The sequence below is a fragment of the Microcebus murinus genome, chromosome 19 (genome assembly GCF_040939455.1).
Source record: "Microcebus murinus isolate Inina chromosome 19, M.murinus_Inina_mat1.0, whole genome shotgun sequence".
Lineage (NCBI taxonomy): Eukaryota > Metazoa > Chordata > Mammalia > Primates > Cheirogaleidae > Microcebus > Microcebus murinus.
In genome coordinates, this window is record NC_134122.1 from 16065430 (window position 1) to 16092593 (window position 27164).

The 27164-nt window shown below is 47.4% G+C and overlaps 1 protein-coding gene across 1 annotated transcript in view; it reads left to right on the top strand.

The window, feature by feature from the left end:
- Positions 1–27164, top strand: part of VWA3A (von Willebrand factor A domain containing 3A) — a 54987-nt gene that overhangs the window by 10769 nt on the left and 17054 nt on the right. Inside the window, exons 4-20 of the mRNA XM_012790112.3 lie at positions 107–237; positions 345–422; positions 2544–2598; positions 8183–8281; positions 9014–9120; positions 12553–12678; positions 13006–13114; positions 13345–13410; positions 15890–16024; positions 19028–19163; positions 19279–19382; positions 20835–20915; positions 21345–21439; positions 22842–22961; positions 25355–25429; positions 25625–25769; positions 26187–26382. Coding sequence (XP_012645566.2) covers positions 107–237; positions 345–422; positions 2544–2598; positions 8183–8281; positions 9014–9120; positions 12553–12678; positions 13006–13114; positions 13345–13410; positions 15890–16024; positions 19028–19163; positions 19279–19382; positions 20835–20915; positions 21345–21439; positions 22842–22961; positions 25355–25429; positions 25625–25769; positions 26187–26382 — 1858 coding nt within the window. The remainder of the gene's footprint in view (positions 1–106; positions 238–344; positions 423–2543; positions 2599–8182; positions 8282–9013; positions 9121–12552; positions 12679–13005; positions 13115–13344; positions 13411–15889; positions 16025–19027; positions 19164–19278; positions 19383–20834; positions 20916–21344; positions 21440–22841; positions 22962–25354; positions 25430–25624; positions 25770–26186; positions 26383–27164) is intronic.

A 27164-nucleotide genomic window follows, 5' to 3' on the forward strand; every position in this document is an offset into this window, starting at 1 on the left:
TGGAGCTGGCAATGCTTGGGGATCTGTGTGAAAGGAACCCAGGGTGCCCTTAACGTCACCCTCTCTTTCCATAGTGTTTCGTTTGCCTCTGGCTTTTGTCTTGTAGAGGCTGCAGGGGGATGAGCCCCAGTTGTCAGCATGGGGGGACTCTGAAGATTGGCTTTCGACTCACAGCTTAAAGTTTGAGAAACTCACCTTGGCTGACCTGATAAGTCAGGGCACAGCAGTGCCAGTGCCGTAAGTCCACAGCCTCCCCCTCCCCACGACCCCACTCCTGAGGCTGCAGTGACACCTGCAGCCCCCTGGACCTGAGCAACCCCCTCAATAAGGCTTTGCTTCTTCAGGGAGGAGGGAACCAGTGTCCTGCAGAAAATACATTTCTCCATCCAGATCGTCTGCCAGTTTGAATCAAAGCTTTCTGAGTAAGTACGTTTGTCAATGTCCTCCCAACGTGCTAGAGCTCAACAGTGATCTCATTTCAGCAGACAGAAAGTAACTGTGGGCCGGGCATGGTAGCTCACGCCTGTAATCCTAGCACTCTGGGAGGCCGAGGTGGGAGGATTGCTTAAGGTCAGGAGTTCGACTCCAGCCTGAGCGAGACCCCATCTCTACTGAAAATGGAAAGAAATTAATTGGCCAACTAAATATATAGAAAAAATTAGCCGGGCATGGTGGTACATGCCTATAGTCCCAGCTACTCGGGAGGCTGAGGCAGGTGGATGGCTTAAGCCCAGGAGTTTGAGGTTGCTGTAAGCTAGGCTGATGCCATGGCACTTCTAGCCCCAGTTTCCTCTTTTGTCAAATGAAAACGTTGAATGAGATCAGTGTCTCTCAGCCTTTAAAAATCCATGGTTCTGGTTGGTCCGAGTGCAGTGGTGTTTACAACTAATTGATCACAACCAGTTACAGATTCCTTTGTTCCTTCTCCACTCCCACTGCTTCACTTGACCAGCCTTTAAAAAAAAGAAAAAAAAAATCCATGGTCCCTTTGGATGAACACCTAAAACCTAACAGCTTCATCTGATGTATGATGGTTAAAAGTGACTGCTTTCAATGTCAAATTGGTTGGCTTCATTCCTGTGTATGTTAAAATATGCATGCACCCCACTCCTAAACCAGAGTTTAAATAGCACATGTATATATGCAAACACACACACACACACACACACACACAAACACATCTCTTGCTACATAAACTACTTGATCAGTAAATAAGATGGTTCTTAAGATTGTATCCCAGCTATAATGATTTATGATTCATGATTACTGTTTGCCTGAGGTTTCTTAAAAAGTTATAATAATAACAGCTAACATTTATTAATGTGTCAGAAATTCTGCTACGGGCTGCATGAATTATCTTATTTAACCCTTATGACAAGTCAAATGTTGTATTACTCTCAAGCCACTTAACCAAAAGTCAATTACTAAATGGCCACTCACAGAATGAGCCATTTGCCAAATTTGTCAAAACCTTTTAAGTTTTATAGTAATTTGCATTAGGTTGGAAAGTTAAACAGGTTTTAAAGAATTCTGCAATATTCTGGTTGATTAGTTTTAATTGGGAATCCAACATTTTAAGGCAGTCTATTTAGCTAATTGGTCATTTGGCAAATTGATTTCCAGAGAACTGACTTTCAGTAAATTAACTTTTGGCAAATTGACTTAGACAGAGTCCTGTTATTATCTTCATGTTGGAGGTGATGAAACTGGGGCTCAGAAAGGCTACCACCCCTGTCCAAGGTCACACAGCTAGTAAATGGCAGAGCTGGATCTTGGATACAAGCATTCTTAGCATAAAGTTCATTCTCTTAGTTCTATTCATACTCACGTATCCCTTCTGACTCTACCCACCACCCGCTGTCCCATGATTTCATATCCAAAGGTCTTCCTTGTCCCTCCCCCTTTAGGCCCCCAAATCCTGCCTGCCCCCAGTGAGGGCAAGTCAATGAAATTCACATGACTGAGTCCTTATTTTGTGTACCTGGTAGGTGCTGGTCTCCAGCCAGCCATTGGGATGGTTTGCAATGAGGGAAGTTCAAGAAGTTCCCCTGCCTAATTTTTAGAAACTAAGTTATTTTGTTAATTAATCCAGCAAGAAACTGCTGCTAAATTGCCTCTGTTGTGCCTTTATGGTCAGTCTCCAGGAGATGGAACAGTTTCGTCTGAGAAGACACAGATTTGAGCAAGCGCAAGGGCATCCTTCCACCTTCCTCATGAGAACACACTTCCCCATGCCCCCAGACCCACGCTCACTTGGCAGCTCACGCCTTGTTCCACCAAACCACAGTCATTTGTAATGTGTACCAACAGAGCAACATCTACATACCCAGTCTCTTTCACAATCCCCTTGGTATTTTACCTGGTGCCCTAGAAAACTAATATCTTCAGTTTTGTCTTTGCTAGATTTTACCCTACATTCTCTCAAGTCCTTAGACACATTTTTTTTTAAAATGCCATTCATACCTTCCTCCCTCGTGTGCAAGTGGGTGTTGCTCAGTGATGAAGCTGACCATGGCTAATGAGTCTTTCTGGTGTTTTGACAGAGCTATTGAACTCTATCAACAGAGACTTCAGTGGCTCACAGAAAACAGCAAGAAGGTAACAGACATGGATTTCCTTCTTTGCCCCTTGTACCCATTCCATCCCTACTTGTTAGAATCCTTCCAGTTGCAAATGATAGACCTCCAACTGAAATTGGCTTGAGCTAAAAAAAAAAGAAAAAAAGAAAAATTTCTTAACCTACATAAATAAAAAACCCAGACACAGCTACATCCAGGTACTCAAATGATGACATCTCTTTGTCTCTGGGACTTGCTTTCCTCTGGGTTTGTTTTATTCTCGGGATGGCATGGGAAGATGGTCACCAGCACCTCTAAGCTTACATGTCACCAGCTAGACATCTCCAGTCCAAAGGGACCTCACTTCCTGTTCCCTGTACCCCCCTCGCAAGTCCTGGGATTGACTCTCATTGACTGATTTACACCAATCATCATAACCAAGGGGTTGAACTATACTAACTGGCTAGGCCTGGAATCAGTGCTCACTCCTGGGGACAAGCAGGGGTTGGAGAAGTGAGGGTGACTGGGTAAGCCCCCCGCAAACCTCACGGACTGAGAAATGGAGACAGGTGCCTGTGGAAAGCCAGAGTGTTGTCACCAGGAGGGGGAACGGATCCTGGGCAGGTGAGAACCACAGACCACTGACCCTCAGACCCATAATGAGATTTATAAGGCTAAGGCACATTATCTGGACATAACTTTTCTTAAAAGTTTGGTTAAACATTTTCCTCAGACCCCAAGGGTAGAAGAGTGATCAAGAGCAAATCAACCTGTGGGGCGTGGTGTCCCATGCCTGTAATCCTAGCACACTCTGGGAGGCCGAGGCGGGCAGGTTGTTTGAGCTCAGGAGTTCGAGATCAGTCTGAGCAAGAGTGAGACCTCATCTCTACTAAAAAAAAAAAAAAAGAAAGAAAGAAAGAAAGAAAGAAAGAAAGAAAGAAAGAAAGAAAGAAAGAAAGAAAGAAAGAAAGAAAGAAAGAAAGAAATTAACTGGACAACTAAAAAAAAAAATATATATATATATATAAAAATTAGCCAGTCATGGTGGCGCATGCCTGTAGTCCCAGCTACTTGGGAGGCTGAGGCAGCAGGATTGCTTGAGCCCAGGCGTTTGAGGTTGCTGTGAGCTAGGCTGATGCCACAGCATTCTAGCCTGGGCACCAGTGAGACTCTGTCTCAGGAAAAAAAAAAAAAAAAAAAAAGCAAATCAACCTTCGTTTCACTTTCTTGTTTTAGCTTAATTTCCTCCAACTGATACTTTCCTGGCTCCCCATTTGCTTACACCCTTAGGCACAAGCCTCAACTCTTGTTTTGAACCCTGGGACAGGCAGATGCTGAAATTCATGTTTCCCAATCCTCACCACCTCTCCCCAAGACCAGTGGGTGACAACATAAGCACTGAGACTGTCTGTCCCCACCAGCGCCGGGGCGTGGTCTGTGTCTCAGGTCCAGACCCTTCTTCGCTTGCTCGGACTAGTCAGCGCATGCCTGTCTCCAGCTATGGCATGCCCCCTCTGGTTGCCCATGGAAACAGGCTGAGAGGACCTCGGGGTAGAATCCTCATGGGCTGCAAACACATCCATTTAGGGAAAGTAGCTCTCACCTCCCTAGGCCAGTCAGGCCCGTGCTCACTCCTTTGCAGAGTGGGCAGTGATTGGCAGGCTTCTCCTCCCCCTTCCCCTTTCCGATGGAGCTCCAGGGAAGCCAGGAAAGAGCCCAGATGGCATCCCAGGGAAGTGATCACCTGTAAATGAACCTAGGAGGCCTCCTGGTGCCAGGCAGCCTGGAGTGACGGGTAGACCCTCCCTGGTCCCAGTTCCCCTCTGCTCTGTCAGGAAGACCATGGGCAAGTGGCCTTACTTCTCTGTGTCTGTATCTGCAGAGGACAAACACAGGGGTTATAAAGCAGTGGTAGGCAGGACGAATCCCGCCCACAGCCATGTTTTTTCTTGGACCTATATGTTTAAATATTTTTCGAATTAGTTGCCAAGATTTTAAAACCTTGGTATTTCATTTTTATGTCTCTCGAAAGATGAGAATCTCTGGAATTGCTAGGCTCCAATTCCCTTTTATGTACCTGTTCATAAGAGGGAATATTTCTATGGAACAAACGTGTAGAGCCAGGCGTCCTCAAACTACAGCCCGCGGGCCACATGCCACCCACCGAAGACATTTATCCGGCCGGCCAGGTGTTTTTGCTGCAGCTGCCTGTCCTGCTTAGCAGCCGACTCGTCCTGGGCCCACAGTGCGCACTCTCCAACTGTCTGAGGGACAGTGAACTGGCCCCCTGTTTAAAATTTTTGAGGACCCCTAGTAGACGTTCAACAGCCAGGTGTACGGAAAGCACGTTTTCACGTACAAAAGCTCTGAAGCTCTAATGGCAGCTTTTTTGAAATGTAAAAGGAAAATAACTGGCTCCAAATTTTAATTTCTTTGGCCACTCAGGACTGGCAGCATGCTGGCAAGCCTCCACTACATTTGGGTCATGGATTTGGCAAATCTTTATTTGTCATTGCGTACCAGGCAGTGTCTAGGATCGAGGGTATGAACGTGACCAATACGAAGGTCCTGCCCAGAGGAGGGGGACAGACAATGAACAATTTAACCTGTCATATCCAAGGTCCGTTAGCGGTGGTGCTATAGAGAAAAATAAAGCCAAGTAGGAGAATACAGTGGAACAGAAGGAGGGCTGTTTAAATAGACCGTCGAAAAACCCACTCTGAGGAGGAGATGTTTGAATAGACACCCAGTGAGGTAGTGAGCCCTGCCGAGTCCTAGGGCAGAATGTTCCAGGCGGAGGAAACCGCAAGTGCAAAGGCCCTGAGGTTGGCATGTTCCTGAAGCAGCACACGGGGCAGTGCAGTGAGGACAGAGTGAGCGAGGTGGAGAGAAGAGCTGAGGTTAGACAGGCAGGTTCTGATCAGGGAGGGTCTGATTCCGAAGGTGAGGCTCTGAGCAGGAGAGCGGCGTGTTCACACAAGTCTTGAAAGGATCATGATGGCTGCTGCATCCACCATCTATGGAGAGCAAAGGTAGACACAGGAAGATCGGGCTAGGTGAGCCCGATGGCAGCTTAGACTCGAGTACCTGTGTGGATAGGATGAGAATTGGTGGGTTCAGGGCACAGCAGGAAGGTGGAGCTGGCAGGACTTGCTGATGGATTGGTTGTGTTTGGGGCCAGAGTGCTGGCCCGATTAAAGGCCTTTTAGTGAGATGGGGAAGACTGAGGGAGGAACAGGTGTGCAGAGGAAAGCCCAGAGGTCTCGTTCCAGACATGTCATGTCTGAGGGACGTACTAGACATCAGACAGCGATGTGGAACAGGCTGTTGGGCACACGTGTCTGCAGTTTCAAGAGAGGTCTGCCTGGAGATGGACCTTGGGTAATCGCTAGCGTTCAGATGGTATTTAAAGACGTGATACTTGTGAGCTCATGAGGGAGGAAATGGAGAACAGGGGTTGGCAAGCAATGTCTGGAGACATTTTTGGTTGTCATGGTGGGGGGAAAAGAGGAGGTGTGGCTGACATCTAGTTTGGCAGCAGCCAGCGATGTTGCTCAGCATCCTGCCATGCACAGGGTAGCTCCCCACCACTGAGAATTATCCAGCCTCGAATGTCAATAGTGTGGTTGGCAAACCCCGGTGTAGATAAAGAAGAGCGTAGATGATGGAGCCCTAGCTCAGCCTCTCAAACTTTAACATGTAGCCAAATCACCTGGGGGTGGTCTTGCTAAAATGAAGACTCTAATTAGGTAAGCCTGGGGCGGGACCGGAGATTCTGCATGTCTGATGAGCTCCTGAGTGATGGAAGTCCTGTTTCTAGCCCACACCTTCAGGAGCAGGTTCCTAGCATACTCCAATAATTCAGACCTTGGAACAAGGACAGGAGGGTCTCTCTGGCAAAGGTGATTAAGAAGGACTGGCCAGTGAATGCAAGGAAAAGCAAGAGAACATGGTCACCTGGAAGACACATGTCCTAATTGTTACAAACGGTGTCATCTGCTACTCAGAGTTCAAGAAAGTTGAGGATTTGGGCTTTGGCCACTGGGCTTGGCAAGAGGGAGGTCATCCATCACCTGGACCAGTGTGTCTTCAGAGGAGTGGGGAGGTGAGAGCCCAATCTGAGTGGCTCACATAGAAATGGGAGGTGAGGACATGTTGATAGCATGGAAAGCAGAGAAATGAAGCAGCAGCAGGAGGGAGAGGTGGGGTCCTGAGAGGTCTATTTCTTTTTTAAGATGGGCACTGTCATAGCCTGTATGTATGCTGATGGGAATTGTGCAATAGATGGGGAGGAACCAATGATCCAGCGGAAGGGGTGATTACAGGAGCAAAGTCCCTATTTGGCAAGAGAAGATCCAGCGGTGCAAGTGAAAGGGTTGGCCTTAGACCGTTGCCGGTGGGCCTTAGATGCATTGTAACTGGGAGAAGGTAAAGTGTGTGAGCATAGAGGCAGGTAGGTTGGTAGATTCTGCATGGAAAAAAACTTTTTTTAATTCTCTTCAGTTTGTTTCTGTTTTCTCAGTAAAATTGGAGGCGAAAAACACTTGATGGGAGAGTGCAGGAAGGGAATGTTGGATGTGTGAGACGTAAAATACTCATCTCTGACAATAGAAACATGAATTGAACAGGCAAATTAGGATAAATCCTCCAATAAAGTAGGATTTAAGGCAAAATGCATGAGATGGAACCTGCTGCTCCTAAGGAATTATCAATTTCATGTGAATGACAGTTTCAGTCACAGTGCAGCTCTACAGGATGAACACGCATGTGCAGAATCACACAGCATTGACGTGTATTAATATACAGACGGTCCCCGATTTAGGATGGCTCAACTCAGGAATTTTAAAACTTTACAATGGGTTTGTCAGGGTATAAAATGGGTTTTTTTACTTAAAATATTTTCAACTCACAGCGGGTTTAGTGGGATATAACTCCATCGTAAGTCGAGGAGCATCTGTATAATGACAGTTGTTAGAAGCATAACGGGAAACTCACAAAAATACCTTGATTGATAGAGAGGGCAAAAATAAATGAGGATATAGAGAAATTAAATAAGATAAACTGATATAATTAGCCATCAAATTTTATATCTTCAAACAAAGGGTACTTTTCTATAGTCTCCAGATTTTCTATAATAAATATATATTACTTTATAGGAATAGACCATGACTATTTTTTTTTTAATTTTTTTTTTTGAGACAGAGTCTCACTTTGTTGCCCAGGCTACAGTGAGTGCCATGCTCACAGCAACCTCAAACTCCTGGGCTCAAGCAATCCTGCTGCCTCAGCCTCCTGAGTAGCTGGGGCGACAGGCATGCTGAGCAATCCTCCCGCCTCAGCCTCCCAGAGTGCTAGGATTACAGGCGTGAGCTACTGCGCCAGGCCGGACCACGACTATTAATAGAAAAAGAAACAAGAATAGGCTGCTTGGAAGTAGGAGCATGAAGTCAGGACATTGGGTTTTGCTTTGTTCCCTATAAAAAGGGGCTTCCATCTGCTTCTCTGGGAGGCAAGGGCAGTGTTTGCAGCTCTGCATCCCACGGAGCAGTTTCAGGGCCAAGCTTAGGAGAAACAGAGTTGTGCTGGCTGTTCCTGAATTTCCTGAATGCCGGTTCTGGTTTTAGGCATTTGGCCTCCTCAAGGGGACCAGAGTTGGCATCCTCATAGATATGTCAGCGATCAGCAATGGCCCCCAGAAAGAGGAGTTCCAAAGTGACCTCATGGTAAGTATTTGGCACAGGGAAGCAATGAAACCACCCCACCACTCCCACCCTCCCCTTCCTGAGCCTGCTAACCTGCAAAACAGGGTGTTTTGTAAAGAACAGTTCACACTTAATTAGCACCTCTGGTTAAAGAAATTTGTGGAGTTCTGAGAAATCCAAACCCAGAGTGATTTTCGGTTGCAGTGTGAACTTCTAGTATTTTCACCATAGCAGTACCTCCCAGCTAGGCACTTTGCCTCAAGAGCCCACGCATCCCTGGAAAGAGGCAATCAGCCGGAAGCTGACTCCAGCACAGCAGAGCAGAAGCAAAGGGCTTCTGGCCTTTGCTGGATGGAGTAGCCGCTCTGGTTTCTTTGGAGTCCAGGTTCCTGTTGGATACTCACCAACTATGGCTCGAGAGCATCGAGCAGACTGGCATCATACCCACTGCTCCCTCCCTGACTCACTTGCCTTGGAGAGAAACCACCACCCCTGACCTCTGTCTTCCCTCCCTGGGTGCCAGAGCTAGGTGCCAAAGACTCAGCTGCAGCACATGCCCAGAAGCTCACCCACATTCAGGAGACCCGGTGGGCGGGAAGCAGCTTGGGGCCAGCCACTGGGCTGAGCCTTAAGCAATCCTATTTCCGCACAGCTCACACCCCAGCCCAGAGAGGCCAGCAAGGCAGGAGAAGTGAAGCCAGGCTCTACGTGCCCCCTGGCTCTGGGAGCCACTGATGTCCTTTTGTCCAACAGAGCCTCATTGATGAGCAGCTAAGCCACAAAGAGAAGCTGTTTGTCCTGTCCTTTGGCACCGCAACCCAGTCCCTCTGGCCAGAACCCGTGGAAGTCAACGCCTCCACGTGAGTGACTACCCAGCCTCAACTAGGATATTTATTTGTTCATTTTCCTCCCTAAGTGTCAGTGTCATAATTGAATGATTAAGGTGCAAACCCAAGACCTCAATAGCTAAGTGAGTACAAAGAGGCAATTCACAAAAGCAGAAGCACAGTAGCCAATAACTTTTGGAAAGATGTTCACCCTCATGAGCAGTCCACAAAATGAAAGACAAGACAACCACAAGACACCATTTGTATCCAGCTAACTAGCAAAGATAGTTGTATTATTGTGAAAATAACACATACATGTTTTTAAAAATCCCAACAGTGTGAAAGGATAAACATTAATAAATGAGTCTCCGTCTCACTCCAGACCACTTCTCATCTCCAGTAACAGTTTCTTGTGTCTGCTTCTACAGACAGTCTTTGCACACACATTCTTCTGTGTGTCTACCTGCTTATTAAACATAAATAGGGGCCGGGCGCGGTGGCTGACGCCTGTAATCCTAGCACTCTGGGAGGCCGATACGGGCGGATTGCTCGAGGTCAGGAGTTCCAAACCAGCCTGAGCAAGAGTGAGACCCCGTCTCTACTCTAAATAGAAAGAAATTAATTGGCCAACTACTATATATAGAAAAAATTAGCCGGGCATGGTGGCGCACGCCTGTAGTACCAGCTAGCTACTGGGGAGGCTGAGGCAGGAGGATCGTTTGAGCCCAGGAGTTTGAGGTTGCTGTGAGCTAGGCTGATGCCACAGCACTCACTCTAGCCCAGGCAACAGAGTGAGACTCTGTCTCAAAAATATATATATATTAAATAAATAAAATAAACATAAACAGGAGCACATAACACTGGTCTGCACCTTGGCATTCCACCTAACCTTGAATATCATTCTCTGGCAGTACATACAGCTCTACCTCATTTGTTTTAATGGCTCATAGTATTCCACAGCATAAACATCCTTTATTTGGGAGTTTTGAGTTTGGGATGTTTTTTGAGGGATGGCAGGGAGGTGCGTAAGAATATCTGCTTCCTTCCTACACTGCTGGTGGGACTGCAAACTAGTTCAACCTCTGTGGAAAGCAATATGGAGATACCTTAAAGCGATACAAGTGAATCTACCATTTGATCCAGCAATCCCATTGCTGGGCATCTACCTAAAAGATCCAATGACACTCTACAAAAAAGACACCTGCACTCGAATGTTTATAGCAGCACAATTCATAATTTGCAAGGCTGTGGAAACAGCCCAAGTGCCCATCAATCCAAGAATGGATTAATAAAATGTGGTATATGTATACCATGGAGTACTATTCAGCTCTAAGAAACAACGGTGATACAGCACATCTTATATTTTCCTGGTTAGAGCTGGAACCCATACTATTAAGTGAAGTTTCCCAAGAATGGAAAAACAAGCACCACATATACTCACCAGCAAATTGGTATTAACTGAACAGCACCTAAGTGGTCACATAGGTACTACAGTAATAGGGTATTGGGCAGGGGGGAGGGGGCGGGTATATACATACATAATGAGTGAGATGTGCACCATCTGGGGGATGGTCATGCTGGAAACTCAGACTTGTGGGGGGAGGGGGGGAATGGGCATTTATTGAAACCTTAAAATCTATACCCCTATAATATGCCAAAATAAAAAAATAAAATAAAATAAAAAGAATATCTGCTTCCTTATGCAAGTAAAGTAGAAATTTCTTTTCCACAAAGGCAATATCCTCGATTACCCACCATGTGTTAAGCACCATGCCGGGTACTTTACACATATGATTGTGTTTAATATTTATAGCCACCCCATGGAATAGGATTATTATCCTTGCTTTGCAGATGAAGAAACTCAGGTTCCAGTTAGGGAAGATGCCCAAAGTGGCAGAGCCCAGACTGGATTTCAGATCCCAGGAGAAACCACATGCTTAGCTTCCCGGGAGGGAGGCCCCTTCCCACCACTAGATATAAAAGGGGAACACGTCATGTTTCCTGCCAGAAACCAGAAATCTTTTGGCTTTGAATCCCAGCCCTGACAGTCCCTGGGGGATCTTGACTAGTCCTTTAACTCTCTCATTTGCAGAGCAAAGCCAACCATACCTACTTTTCACAGAGTTGTGAAAAGGAAATGACAAATGAGTAACTGGCACGTGGCAGGTCCTCAGTGAATGAGACATTTTTTACTCCCATTTCCACTCTAGTTAGATCACCAATCTCTGCAAGGTTAGTTAGGCCTGGAAGTCACCTTGACATCACCTAGCCAAAAGTTCTTCAACTTTGGTCATTCCCGAGCTTCCCTGGTCATATCCCTCTGTCACATCCATGCCATGTGTGCTATTCTTTACTTTTTGCCACTTGTCCTATTGTCAATTTACTTATCTTTATTTTTAAATTTATTTTTTATTATCAACTCTATTTATGATTGAAGGCAACTTTCTATCAATACCATCACTGAGATGCCCATATCACTTGCCATAATTGAAAGTATCCATGTAAGTAAATACAATGAAAGCAAAACAATTTAAAGACATCAGATTCCAGCCTGAAACCTATTGGCTGGAGAAGGCACAAGGACTGGGACTTGTTCTATTTATTCAAAAGAGATACTTGACAGTTATAATAATGGAAGACAGCCTTCTTATTAAATAGCACCAACCTGAGATTTTCTTTTTGAGAATTTTGATTTTTTTTTTTTTTTTTTTTTTTTGAGACAGAGTCTTGCTTTGTTGCCCAGGCTAGAGTGATAGAGTGAGTGCCGTGGCGTCAGCCTAGCTCACAGCAACCTCAAACTCCTGGGCTCAAGCGATCCTCCTGCCTCAGCCTCCCGAGTAGCTGGGACTACAGGCATGCGCCACCATGCCCAGTTAATTTTTTCTATATATATTAGTTGGCCAATTAATTTCTTTCTATTTATAGTAGAGTCGGGGGTCTCACTCTTGCTCAGGCTGGTCTTGAACTCCTGACCTCGAGCAATCCGCCCACCTCAGCCTCCCAGAGTGCTAGGATTACAGGCGTGAGCCACAGCACCCAGCCTGAGAATTTTGATTTTTTGAGGTAGAAAGAGCAGAACTCTTTCGCTAGTGCCATGCAAACTGTTTAAGCAAGAATGTATCAAGTTAAATAATTTTTCCTCTTACCAGCGGTGTGTATCCCAGCCATGTAAGACATGGCCACACAGCTGTGGTGCCTTCTCTCAGAGCCCTCTTGGGCTTGGGGGATGAACTCCAGGCCTCATGCTCAGTTGGGTGTGACCGGGTGGGGAAGGGGGAACTGAGCTCCAGACCCTCATACAGCAATTGCTTAATTCTGAGCCTCAGTTTCCTCATCTACAAAATGGGAATAAAGATACCAACTACCTCAACGAGTTGTTGTTAGAATTAAATGAGCTAATATCTGGCCTGGGCCTGGCACCCAACTAGAGTATATAATTAAGTCACCGTTGTCATCTCCCTCCAGCCTCCAGGAACTCAAGCTCTGGGTAAAGACACTGCAACCTGATGGAGGCAGCAATTTGTTGCAAGCCCTGAAGAAATTCTTCACCCTAAAGGGGCTGAATTCCCTGGTGGCCATAATGGGGCGCTGGTAGGTCTCCTTTCCTAAGCGGGTAAAAGACTACATGCAGGGGGTTGAAGAACCCAACCACTGTTCAAGAAAAGATCGTGGAGCATGACTCTTCACACTTGCTTGAGAGAAGGGTGTTGTTCACAGGCCACCCACCTGCAAGTGGGGCAGGGCAGCCAGGCCCTGTGTCCCCCCCCCCCAGCCCTACATCCCACACAGGTGACCAGGGTCACAGGTGGTCAGTTAAGAATGCATAGGTGTTCCCTGGGAGCTACCGTTTTGCTCTGGAATGTTCTCAGAGTGGTTTGACTTAGGGTGCCCACTTCTCTTCTCCTGTCTCCTCCCCAGCCCAGATCAGCCTTGTGAAATCCTATCTGACTACATCCAGCAGTCCAGCATGGGAAGGGACCTCGTCACCCACATCATCACCTACAAATGTGGTGATCAGGTGCCTCCTGTAAGTACCCGAGATTCTCCAAGATTTCCCTTGGATTTGCCAGCAGCCCACTGGGCGGGCCTGTGAGGCTCCCTGCCTGGACAGGGCCCAGGCTGTGGACCAGAACACACCTCCCCTTGGGCCTAGTTCTTCCTTTGGTAAAATGGGAGTTGAGAGGTTCAGTCCAGGGGAAAGCTTGTTAGGTCGTCAGCGTTGTCTTGGGAGGGCTGACCCTGTCACCATGCCCACAGGCTGTCCTGAAGAACCTTGCAGAAGCTGTTGGGGGCTACTACCACTGCTACAGCCCGGGGACAGAGGTAAGCCCCTCTGCCAGCACTGACCCTCCTCCTTTCTCTCCCTGCCTGTCTCCGGGCTGTGCCAGGACATCTGGGCCAGGGCCTTACGGTGTGCATGTTTCTCTCTTCCCTCTGCCCTGCAAACGACCCATATTCAATGGTTTTATGCAGGTAAAATCAGGTTAAAATGAATATATGGGAGGAGCAGGGACAACCTGAAGCCACAAGAGACCCCTTGGTCAGTGTGTCCGACGAGTTGATTGCATGCCTTGGAGCCTAGAGGCCTTTGAAAGCCTGGCCGGCAGAATCCTCAATCACTGTCCTGTTGCCATTAATGTAGGTCTCAGCCTACCTGTGTCCCCACCAAAGCCCTGAGTCTGAAACAACTGCCTCAATTTCTCTCCTGTATAGACCACTCCTACTGCAAGGGACCCATAACAGGGCAGAATGAGCAATCGATCCTGTGTCATTCCATTCATTAGTGTCCTCGTCCCAGTTAATAACTACATCCCATGCACACAGTGGAGGCAGCAATGAGCAAACATGGGTGCAGATCCATTTGGCAGGTCAAGAATCCAACCATCTGCTCAGCTAACAGGCTGTGCCTTGCCTATCATTAATAACCACGCGTAGGTGAGTGTTTGCATCCCATAAGTGTGTTCAGGCATCACAAATCTAGCATTTCACCACAGTGAACCAAGGTCAGGCAGCACCCCATGTGGACACCTGTCATTGCCCAGACTCTGTTTTTAGGTGATGCAGACCCCAGAGGCTGGGAAGGCAAATGAATGAAACTGGCTGGTATGAGAAATATTTTATCTTCAAACCTGTGGCCCTCTTGGCTTATCTATTGCTTTCCTGTTCTGAGTGGAGAGACACTCTTCTTTAATATGAGCAAAACAAACAGGGCAAGGATGGCAAACATTACAACTGATTTTCTGATGTGGAGCTACAGAGAGTGGCAACAGGGACTGTGGCAAACTAGGTCACATACGCCTGTCTAAAGAGGCAGCCTCTTCCCGTGGTTGCTCAGCCCTGGCCCATGGTTGCTCTGTAGGAATGTGACGTCAAGATGCCAGATCTTCTGATGTTTCAAGAATAGCCAGCTATCTGGATAATTTGTGTGTGTGTGATTTATTTGCATTAAAAAAATTGACATAACATAAAATTAACCTCTTCAAAGTGAACAATGCAGTAGTGTTTTAGTGTTTTAGTACATTCACAAAGTTGTACAATCACTGCCTCTATTTAGTTCTAAAACATTTCTGTCACCCCAAAACGAAGCCCTGTGCCCATTAAGCAGTCACTCCCCATTTCCCCTTCCCCAGCCCCTGGTAATCACCAATCCGCTTTCTGTTTCTATGGATTTAACTATTCTGGACATTTCATGTTAATGGAATCATGCACCTTGTGTGTCTCTCTTCTTTCAGTTAGCACGATGTTTTCAAAGTTCATCTACGTTGTGGCATGTATTGGAACATCATTCCTTTTTTTTTTTTTTTTTTTGAGACAGAGTCTCACTCTGTTGCCCTGGCTAGAGTGCCGTGGCATCAACCTAGCTCACGGCAACCTCAGACTCCTAGGCTTAAGCGATCCTGCTGCCTCGGCCTCCCTAGTAGCTGGGACTACAGGCATGCGCCACCATGCCCGGCTAATTTTTTCTATATATATTAGTTGGCCAATGAGTTTCTTTCTATTTATAGTAGAGATGGGGTCTTGCTCTTGCTCAGGCTGGTTTCGAACTCCTGACCTCGAGCAATCTGCCCGCCTCAGCCTCCCAGAGTACTAGGATTACAGGCGTGAGCCACCACGCCCGGCCTCGTCATTCCTTTTTATGATAGAATAATAATATTCTAGCATCTGGTTATACCACATCTTGTTTATTCAACTATTGATGGACATTTGGGTTGTTTCCACCTCTGGCTGTCGTGAATAATGCTGCTATGAACATGTGTGTGAGAGCATCTAAGTCCCTGTTTTCAGGGACTTTGGGCATATAACTAAAGTGGAATGGCTGGATCAGATGATAATTCTATGTTTCATTTTTCGAGGAAGCTCCAAGTTCAGTTTGTTTCTGCAGCAGCTACACCACTTCACGTCCCCACCAGCACCGTACAAGGGTTCCGATTTCCCACATCCTCGCCGACACTTGTTGTTTTTCATCTTTTTAAATTATTGTTATACTTACCTGGCAGGGGAGATACCATGATCATAAAATTATCATTATTAGTAGTGTAGTCATCCTAGTGGGTGTAAAGTATTTCTTTACATTTGTAATGTTAAAAAACCCCTCAATTGTTTAAAAGCTCTGCAGGCTGGTACCGTGCAAAGGAACCAAGTGCATTTGCAGGTTCCACCTGGCACACGGAGCCTAGGTGTTAACATCTGCTTTAAACAGTCTGCCATTCAGCTTCGGGCATTCACCTGGCTGCCTGCCCTTTCCTGCCCGGCGGCTGCTGGCAGCCAGGTGAGTTTGGCTGATTGCTCCCACCGCCCTCAGCTCTACGCCAGCCGGGAGGTGGACGAGCTCCTGGCAGAAACCCAGAGGGCCCAGAGCGTCCTCAGCCAAGTGCAAGCCCTGCACCGCAGCAGCTCCAGCAACCCCTGCGAGGAGCTCTCCTGCATGATGGGAGAGGTAGGTAGTGAGCGTCCATTCTGGGACCTTCCCCCAGAGGCACTCGGCCGCCTCCTCCCTCCATTCCCCTTCCTCACCTGTCTCTGGGAGGCACAGCTGCCAACGTCCTCACTTCCTGAAAGGAAAACAAGGCAACGCCCAACCTCTGCCATACTCCATGGCTCTGGGTAGGCTGGGCTAGGCGGGCCTACCACGGTGCCACAAGGATCCTGGTAGATTTTCCAGCTGAAATTTTTTCTTTCTTTCTTTCTTTCTTTCTTTCTTTCTTTCTTTCTTTCTTTCTTTCTTTCTTTCTTTCTTTCTTTCTTTCTTTCTTTCTTTCTTTCTTTCTTTCTTTCTTTCTTTCTTTCTTTCTTTCTTTCTTTCTTTCTTTCTTTCTTTCTTTCTTTCTTTCTTTCTCTCTCTCTCTCTCTCTCTCTCTCTCTCTCTCTCTCTCTCTCCTCTCTTCCTCTCTTCCTCCCTTCCTCCCTTCCTCCCTTCCTCCCTTCCTCCCTTCCTCCCTTCCTCCCTTCCTCCCTTCCTCCCTTCCTCCCTTCCTCCCTTCCTCCCTTCCTCCCTTCCTCCCTTCCTCCCTTCCTCCCTTCCCTTCCCTTCCCTTCTTTTCTTTTCTTTTTTTTGTTTGAGGCAGAGTCTCACTTTGTTGCCCAGGCTAGAGTAAGTGCCATGGCGTCAGCCTAGCTCACAGCAACCTCAAACTCCTGGGCTCAAGCAATCCTCCTGCCTCACCCTCCCAAGTAGCTGGGACTACAGGCATGCGCCATCATGCCCAGCTAATTTTTTTCTATATATACTAGTTGGCCAATTAATTTCTTTCTATTTATAGTAGTGATGGGGTCTCACTCTTGCTCAGGCTGGTTTGGAACTCCTGACCTCAAGCAATCTGCCCACCTCGGCCTCCCAGAGTGCTAGGATTACAGGCGTGAGCCACTGCGCCCAGCCCCAGCTGAAAAATTTATTTCAGAGAAAGACCCGTGGGCTCCTGCCACACCCTCCATCCATCCTGCCACTCACTGTCCTTTTTCTCCCCGCCACCCCACCCCCACCCCACCCCCTGGCGCCTTGCAGAATGATGAAAACTTCAGCCTGTCTTGAAGAGAGTCATTCCCACTCTAAGCACCTCATGTAGGGCAAACATTCCTATATATTTTTTATTTTTTTGAGACAGAGTCTCACACTGTCACCCAGGCTGGAGTGCAGTAGCGTGATCATAGCTCACTGCAATCTCCAACTCCGGGCTTCAAGGGTCATCCTGCCTCAGCTTCCTGAGTAGATGGAACTACAGGTACATGCCACCATGCCCAGCTAATTTTTAAATCTTTTGTAGAGATAGGGTCTTGCTATGTTGCCCTGGCTGGTCTCAAACTCCTGGGCTCAAGCGGATCCTCCTGTCTCAACCTCCCAAAGTGCTGGGGTTACTGGTGTGAGCCACTGCACCTGGCTGACTTGGTTCATTTAACATCAGCAGAATAACTCAGGCAGCGTACGAGTACAAGTCCATAAAAGCTAAGTGCTGTGTGCACCACACAGAAAACTTTGCTGTGTACAGAAGAGACATGAGAATGTCCTTATAGCTTCATTGAATGAAGGTGTGGATCTGAGGTACCAGGCACTGGGACCAATGGTAGTGAAAGAGAAACAGCGCTGAGAGTCTGAGACCTTAAATTTTAATCCCAACTATTCTACAGATTATCTACAAATAATAACAACTATTAGTATTATAGTTCTCATTTACTGAGTCTTCATTATAAGGTAGGCACAATGTTTAATTCTTTAAATCCCTTTATTTTATCTTCACTACAGTCTGAGCTAAGTATACTATTACTTTTTACAAATTAGAAAACTAAAGTTAAGTGGTTATATAACTTGCCCAAAATTACAGAGATAGAAATAAATTGAATTTGGATTGAACCCAGGTCTCTCTCATGCCAAAACCTTACCAGGAGTTTCCCAAAATGAAGTGATTGTACTACTCGTGGTTTGCCAGATGGCTTTAGCTGGGACGTAGATTAATATATATATTTTTTAATGTTATCTATTTAAAACTAGCTCATTATGTTGTAATAGAGCTTTCTAAAATTATTTGAGTGTGAAAGGGAGTGAATTCTAAAAATTAAATACAACTGGGCTGGCATGGTGGCTCATGCCTGTAATCCCAGCACTTTGGGAAGTTGAGGTGGGAGGATCATTTGAGATCAGGAGTTCAAGACCAGCCTGGGCAACATAGGAAGAGCCCCATCTCTACCAAAAAAAAAAAAAAAATAGCAGAGCATGGTGGTGCAAGCCTGTAGTCCCAGCTACTTGGGAGGTGGGAGTGAGAGAATAACCTGAATACAGAAGTTCAAGGTGGCAGTGAGCTGTGATCCTGCCACTGCACTCCAGCCTGGGCAACAGAGTGAGACCCAGTCGCTAACAAAAGCATTACATTCATAACTAAAAAGCTTTAATGTTACATGTTTGTTTTTTTAAAAATATTAATAATACATTGGTCCTCAGATACAGCAAAATCTATGAAGGTGGTGCTCAGATGTCTGAAATTTGGGAATTGCTGTTCTGTGTTTTGCTTATACGCTAGCGGTGTCATTTAACCTCTCAGAACTGTAGCTTTTCACTTTGTAAATGTGGGCGAGGGGCAGCTGGGCCAGATGAGGGCTCCCCAAATGAGTTGGTGTAGAAGTTGCCTTACAGTTCCCCAAAGCCTTGTATTTTGAGCCCACGGAGGGGCGACCTGTCATCTTGGAGTCTGTGGTGCTGGTCTTAGCGGATAAGGAAGGGACAGGGAGGACCGGCAAGTGCAAGAAGCAAGGGTGCGTCTCCCTCCTCCCCTGGAGACACTAGAAATCTCCAGGGAAGGGGATGGAGCCGAAGGGAGAGAGAGAGGCAGAACCGCCTTTAACCTACCAGGTAATGTTGTAAGACGTTCCACTTGGGGAGACTGGGTGGGTAGCAGAGACTTCCCAGCTCTCAAGTACCATTATGTAATGAGGCTTTTCTAACTTCATTTAGATTTCCACAGAGATTGCAAAAGGGCCACTCACAGGTCTCTTGCCTAAACCCCCGAAGCACGAAGCTCCTCTCACAATCGAGTTCCCAAACTTGGACACAACTTCAGCAGAATGGCTAAAGGTCAATGGTCTGAAAGGTAAATCCCCAGGGCAGGCAGGATCTGGGACATAGGTGACTGACTAAAAGGCTGAAACCCCCTGGGGCTCCTCGGGGACTGCCTCAAACCCCAACCCCACTATTTATTTTTTCAGCCAAGAAATTAAGCCTTTATCAGGTCCTGGCACCCAATGCATTCTCTCCCGTGGAGGAATTTGTGCCCATTCTCCAGAAAACCGTGTCATCCTCTATCCATGAGGTAATTCACATTCAGTTCAGCGTTCTCACCAGTCCCCAGCAGGGGAGCTCCTCTGTGGCTTTCACCATTGTCCTACATGTTCTGGCAGCAAGAGTCACAAGTGTCCGTGAAGGCCTATCTGGGTTCCCAGGGCTGGAGGAGGGTGGGCCAGAGGGCTGGGAGTGGGCTGCGGACTTTCTACCCAGGACTCTAGAACGCTCATCAAATAAATCTACCGTAACTGCTGTTCTCCAAGATCTGAAAATGAAACTTGGGAGATGGAGCAAGAGGGAGAAAATTGGGTGCCATAGTCACCTCCCCAACTCAGATGGGACAAGACAGACAGTCTCTTTATGTCCGTACCTTATCCAGGCTTCTACCTTTGCTCCCATAAAGTGTTAATGTATTTGTTACATGTCTAAATTCCCAACACATATGGAGTAGGAAGAGAAAATACTCCCTTCTTTGACCCTCTCTCCCCAATATTGAGTACAAGTCAACAGTCAGCGAAGGTTTGCTGGGTGGCTGAGCAGGTGGCAATTGGAAGGAAGGGTGGAGAGAAGGATGAAGAGAATGATAGGCAGGTATATCGATGGAAACGTTGATGGATGGATGGATGGAAATGTGGACAGATAGATGGGTGGATGGATGGTTGGATGGACAGATGAGTGGATGGATGGTTGGATGAAGGGAGGGAGAGAGGGATGGATGGATGGATAGAAACAAATGTAAGCAGACAGAAGGATGGGAGGGAGAAATGCAAGGATGGATGACAGAATGGAATAAAGGAAATGAAAAGATGACAGTAAAAATTAAGGATGGAAGGATGGAGGAGTGAAAGGGTAGAGAAACGGGAGGAAGAAATAAGAGGTGACAGAGAGTGGGAAAATGGAAGACTGACAGGAAGGAGAGAGGAGTGAGGGGTGTGTAGTTCAGGAAATGGGTGGATGGATGACAAGGCGGACGGAGTGACAGAGAGATGGATGTTATGACTTGGTGGAGGGCGAAAGAACAGGATGAACAAATTGGATTTTCAAAGCATCTGTGAAGGCCCATCTGGGTTCCCAAGCCTCAAACAGTATGTGCTAAGGTCTCCGCCTCTGCTCTCCATTGCCAAAGACTCTGGCCATGTCTCAGTGACTCTGACGTTCAGAAGAGCCTCCAGGGAAGGCGGGCTGGCCTGCTGTCCCGCACGGCCCAGGCAGGGGCCACACTCCTGAAGGGCCTCTGCTGCCAGCTCCAGACAAGGCTGTGACCTGGCTGCATGGTGGTGGTCGTGGAGGGTGTGTGTGTGTGTGTGTGTGTGTGTGTGTGTGTGTGTGTGTGTGTGTGTGTGTGGTCAAGAGTGGGAGCAAATAATCTGACCTCGGCTATGTTCAGAGCCCATTTTCCTCTTGTGCATCTGATTTGGAGACTTCGGTGTCCAAACTAAACTTCCCCACACATGCTTTTGTTCACCCTTGCTGAGCGCAGAAAGCAATGGTGCAATTTGAATGGCATGACGGGACGGTGAAGAACATTCACGTGGACCTGCCCTTCCTCTACGAGTACCAGGTCAGTGGTGGGTCCAATCGGTCAGAACATGGGCGTAGGAAAGGGGGATGGGAGGAAAGTGCCATGGGCTGTGGAGACAGCAGGCCATTGACCAGACTCCCTCTGGTAAAGAGAGTCTGTGTGCACCACCTACAGACGCCTCTGGAGTCTTCTCCACCCACTTCCCCAGGCAGGGACCCAGAGGCCTCCAACGAAACAGTTTCTGATCCTCTGGAGCAAGATCTACCTCTTCTTCATTTGATGCAATGAAATACTTTGACTCCTGTTCCTGGTCTTGGCAGATTTGTCCATGATTTAGTAGACCGGTCACACTGCCTGGATAGCCAGAGGCTTGACACTCCCTTCCCAGAAGCCATCTGGAATGTACCCACCTCCCCCAGATCCTTCATGCCCACCTGCTGAACCTCGCCGTGGCCCCTGCTTTTGCAGAAACAGCTCAGCAGGGCCATGCGGACATACGAGAGGCGGATCGAGTGGCTCTCTCTGGCCAGCCGGAGAATCTGGGGCACTGTCTGTGAAAAAAGGTACCTTTCCCCGGGCAGCGCTCTTGTCATTCATGGGTCTGGTGTGAGGACACAGCATTTATCCAATTCCTGAGTCCCCTGTTGGTAGCACCAGAAGCCATCACTTAGATTAGGGATCCGAAATCTTTCAGTGGAACCCCTAGAGGAAAAAAAAGTCACCACCACCATCATGAACGTCAATAACATGATCATTGTATCACTTAGGATGCTTACAGTTAAAAAGCAGCAGGAACTAAATGCAAACTGGCTTAAACAAGACAAAGAAGTCTGATTAAGGTTACTGAAAATTCTAGAATAGATTTGATTCTGTCTTCAGGCATGGCTAGATTCAGAGGTTTATTCATGTCGGGGGCAAGATGCCCACCTGAAGTTCCAAAACTTAACATTCTACCAGCTTAGCACCCCTAGGGCTGTGGGCACCAGCCCATGCACGAGCCATTCATTCTGGCCCGGGGAGGGAGGTGTGATGTTCTGATTGTCCAGGGTCAGATGCCCACCCTGGAAGCTCAGAGTGGGGTCAGCTTCACCCAACACAAATGCACTGATGGAGGGAGAGTGTTTCCCAAAGGAAAATCAGGATATGGTTGCCAGAGGAGGTAATGGACGTTGAATAGGGAAAAACAATAAGCCATTACTATCATTCTGTACCTTATCTGATGTATCACCATGTACAAAATATCATACTTTGTAATATTATCCATCTATGATACAATTTAACTCTCAGAGCAACCCTATGAGGAGTCTTATTATAAATAGTTTATAGTTAAATACATCACAGATCAGAGAGGTTTTGTGACTTGCCTAAGGCCACACAGCTGTAGGAAGTAGAATTTGAACCAAGGTCCTCTGACTCTAAATCTAGTGTATTTTCTTCTGTTATCCTTAGCTGTCTCAAAAGGAGAATGGGAGGAGGTGGTGGGAATATAAGATTTGAAGTAGTAAAAGAGGGAGATCAAATGGGGCTGGGGATCTTAAAACAGAGAGCAAACAAAGAAATAAAAACATTTCCCATGCGGCCCACACATACTTAGTTCCTTATCTTACGTGTTCATCTGGTTTCTATCTTCCCTGCAAAGATCTCAACCTATAAAAATGTTGAATGCTAGTTCTTTAAAATAAAGAATTGATGCAAATCATTATATGAAGCTCCCACCACTTAAATCACCTCCACCACGAGACTTTATTCCATTGTAGAACCTCCTGGGAGAGAAGGTTCCATGACGCCCTTAGTCTACTCTTGTAAACCCACCTCTGTTGCCTTCAAACAACAGAGAAGATTTTGGACAGCTATGATGTTGGCATGCAAAATTCCCCTGGAAAAAACTTTAAATAGTAAAATGGAACAAAATAAACATTATCTGAGAGATTCGGTTCTCCCCGTAAAGCTTGTGTTTCCTCGTAGGGTGGTTATACTGCTCGATATCTCCGTGACCAATTCCATGTACATTATTCATATCCAACACTCCCTGCGACTGCTGCTGGAGGAGCAGTTGTCCAACAAGGACTGCTTCAACCTCATCGCGTATGTTCTCCAGGGTCTGCGGCCGCGGGGGTGGGTCTCGTGTGTTGGGATGCCATCACTGGGCTGAGACTTCAGGACACACCTGGACGGCAGATACTGAAGTTACAAGCACCCGGCATCCTAGGACCGCCATCGGTTTATCTGATTTGGGTGATCTTGCTTGGGGCACTGAATAATTAAATGGTTGCAGGACTGTCCCACTGGGCCGAAGGTGATAAGTGGCCCCAAAAAACAGGGCTCGATCACTCAGGATAAAGTAACTCAGCCCATTGCCCCATTTGGCTTTCAAGCTGGTGAACGTAAAAGAGAAAAGGAAGGTCCCCAGCCATGCCCGCATCTCAGTCCTCAGCCCGGTTCTAGCAAGCCACGCCACTTCAAACGTATGGATTCCAAGTTTAAATACAAATCTTATGTATATAAGTTTACGTTTATATATTTATAAAAGGTATGCAATTTTTAAAAACTAGTTTTAAAATTATATATTACATATAATTATATATATTTTCCCTCCGTTCCTCCCTTTGTTGAAACAGGGTCTCACTCTGTTGCCCAGGCTACAGTGCGGTGGGTGTGATCACAGCTCACTCACTGCAACCTCAAATTCCTGGGCTCAAGCGATCCTCCTGCCTCAGCCTCCCATGTGGCTGGGACTACAGGCAGGCACCATCATGCCTGGAAGATTTTTCTATTTTTTGTAAAGATGGAGTCTCACTCTTGCTCAGGCTGGTCTCAAACTCCTGACCTCAAGTGATCCTCCTGCCTCAGCCTCCCAAACTGCTACGATTACAGGCATGAGCCACCACTCCTGGCCTACAGTTTTTAAAATTGTATACCATTTTAACTAATTAGGGAAGACACTTGAAGTATACATTTTTACACAACCTTACAACAAATAGACCATGTTCTAAACTTGTTACGTCAGCAGTTAATTTTAGATATTACTCTATAACAAAGCCTAATCTTTCCCTAATAAATTCTACAAAAAAATGCTTAGAGAAACATTTAGAGAGTATTTCAATTCATTTATCCATTCAACATTTTGTTTATTTATTTGTTTTTTTAAGAGACAGGGTCGTTGCGGTTGGTGCGGTGGCTCACGCCTGTAATCCTAGCACTCTTGGAAGCCAAGGCCGGTGGATCACTCAAGGTCAGGAGTTCAAAACCAGCCTGAGCAAGAGTGAGACCCCGTCTCTACTATAAATAGAAAGAAATTAATTGGCCAACTAAAAATACATATGTAAAAAAATTAGCTGGCCATGGCGGTACACGCCTGTAGTCCCAGCTACTGGGGAGGCCGAGACAGAAGGATTGCTTGAGGCCAGGAGTTTGAGGTTGCTGTGAGCTAGGCTGACACCATGGCACTCTTGCCCGGGCAACAGAGTGTGAGAGTCTGTCTCAAAAAAAAAAAAAGAGAGACAGGGTTTCCTAGGCTGGAGTGCAGTGGCGCAATCATATATAGCTCACTGCAATCTCCAACTCCTGGCCTCAAGCAATCCACCTGCCTCGGTTCCCAAAGTGCTAGGATTACAGGCATGTGCCACCGTGCCTGGCTTTGGCAAAGTAGGGCCAGGAAATCTTCACAGAGGACATGCCCCTTTAGCTGAGTCTTGCCAGAGAGTAGGTGTTTGCCCAGCACATGGGAATGATGGGTTCGTGGGGAGGAAGGGTGTCCTGGTTGAGCCCCCATCCCCACCCCCACCCCCAGGGTGCAGCTTGACTGCAGAGAGCCAGGGAGGTGAGGAAGTGCTGGCAACACTGTTTTTCCAGGGAGCTCATCATAAAGGGAAAAGAGGAAGGAGAGAGAAGTTGCTGGAAGAATAGCTCCCCAGTGGAAGGAGGGAGTTATTTTTAAGCATGAAGAGGCTTAAACATGTATGGAGACAGGCAAAGGGTAGGGGGGAGTGCAGGGCAGTTAGGGGTGTGCGTATGTGAGGGGCAACCGTGGGCAGTCTCAGAAAAGACTGGCAACGGCGAGGTCCGGAGCTCCGGTGGCGGAATTGATCCTGAACTACAGACAGGATACCTTTTCCTTGACAAAGGGGACAAATTCTCTTCTCAGGGGTCTTAAATTCTGTCTTAGAGGGCAAATGAGATTATGTATATTTTTAAAAAAGGAATTATAGTATGAGAGGAGAGGGGAGATGTGCGGGGGTGGCAGGGAGACACAGGCTGCAGGAAGGAAGCTGACCCCAGCCGGTCCTCGCACTGTGTCTCGTGCTGAGACGTGTCACGACCAGCAAGGAAGTTTCGTGGCTGGCCCAGGCCAGTGACATCCAACGTTTTGGGAGTGTCACCAGAACTTTGTCCCCGCTAAAAGCCTGTGGAGCCCACAGCAGGGGCCACGGCGCGGACGTGATCCTGCCTAAGAACAAGCCCTCTTTGCTTCTTCAAAGGTTTGGAAGCGCAATCGAGAGCTGGAGGCCTGAGATGGTTCCCATGAGCCACAACAATTTACAGAGCGCCTGGCGGTAGGTGTCAGGCGGAGTCCGTGCTGCCGTGTCCCAAGCGCCTGGTGGGTGTCGTGTTCTCTGTCCCCCTCTCCACCAGGAAGCAGCTCTCTAGTGTCCCTGTCCTCAGACATCAGAAAACAACCGCCTTCTGCTCCCTGCTCCCCCCAGGGCCCGAGGGGGCCTCCTTCAGCACCGCTGTCCCTGCCTCCCCAGGTGGGCCCTGAACCTGCAGTGTGGGGGCAGCAGGAACGTCCTGGGTGCCCTGCGGAAGGCTGTGGAAGTGGACTTCAAGGACAAGGACAAGCACCAATCACAGGGCATCTACCTCTTCACGGGGGGCATCCCCGACCAGGACATGGTGGGTCGACTGCGTCCTGGGGGTCTGTCATCCTCTGCGACCCCATCCATCCTCCCCTGGCGGGTGCCTCACAACCATTGCTCCAGCTCGATTTTGGAAACCAGCGCTTCCCAAGCTTTAGCGTGCAGACCACCACCCAGGGATGCTGCTAAACTGTAGGCCCGGTGTAGTAGGCCTGGGTGGGGCCTGGGGGTCTGCATTTCTAACAGGCTCCCGGGGGTGTCCATACTGCCGGTAACCAGGTTCTCAAGTCCAACTCCCTGGCAATACCCTACGAAGATGTTTCTATCTTCAGTGCCAAGTACTAGACCAGGCACACGGTAGGCCTGCGGGAAAGATTACTGGGCTGGACAGACCAGAGCCCAGAAGCTTCAAGGCCCTCAGCCTCAGGCCTCTCCACCTTCTCTCCCCTGACAGCCCATGCTCAGCTCCTACATGGCCGAGGCTTGTGGGGGCTGCGACCTCCAGCTGAACGTGTGTCTCTACTACGTGGGCGAGCCGCAGATGGACACCACGCCCCCTGCCTGCTATGCCAGCCGCAATGACACGGCCACTGCCTACAGGGAGGTCGCCCACGCTGCTGGCGGCCGCTTCCACTGGTTTGGAGAAACAGGTGTGTGAGTATTATGTGGTCCCTTCATCTCTTCCTTTCCAGACAGGTGTCCCAGCGCCAAGAGAGCTCCTTTATACCACTGATGTATTCCAGAAAAGCGTTGCATGAAAATTACATTTTAAAAATTTGGCCGGGCGCGGTGGCTCACGCCTGTAATCCTAGCGCTCTGGGAGGCCGAGGCAGGCGATTGCTTGAGGTCAGGAGTTCGAAACCAGCCTGAGCAAGAGCGAGACCCCGTCTCTACTATAAATAGAAAGAAATTAATTGGCCAACTAATACATATAGAAAAAATTAGCCGGGCATGGTGGTGCATGCCTGTAGTCCCAGCTACTCGGGAGGCTGAGGCAGCAGGATCGCTTGAGCCCAGGAGTTTGAGGTTGCTGTGAGCTAGGCTGACGCCATGGCACTCACTCTAGCCTGGGCAACAAAGTGAGACTCCGTCTCAAAATAAAAATAAAAATAAAATGAAAAACTACTGTCCTAGATAGGGACAGTCACAGTGGCTGCACGACAGTGTGAATGGACTTAACGCCACTGAACTGCACACTTAAAAATGATTAAAATGGCAAGTTTTTAAAAATTTCTTTCTAATCTCATCCTGAGGATGAGAAAAATGATAAATTTTGTTATGTACGTTTTTTAACCACAATTTTTTTTTAAAGTTAACACAAAAAAAGTAAAACTTTGAAAGTATTTTAGGGTCAGGTATGGTGGCTCACACCCATAGTCCTAGCACTTTGGGAGGCCAGAGCAGGAGGATTGCTTGAGGTCAGGAGTTGGAG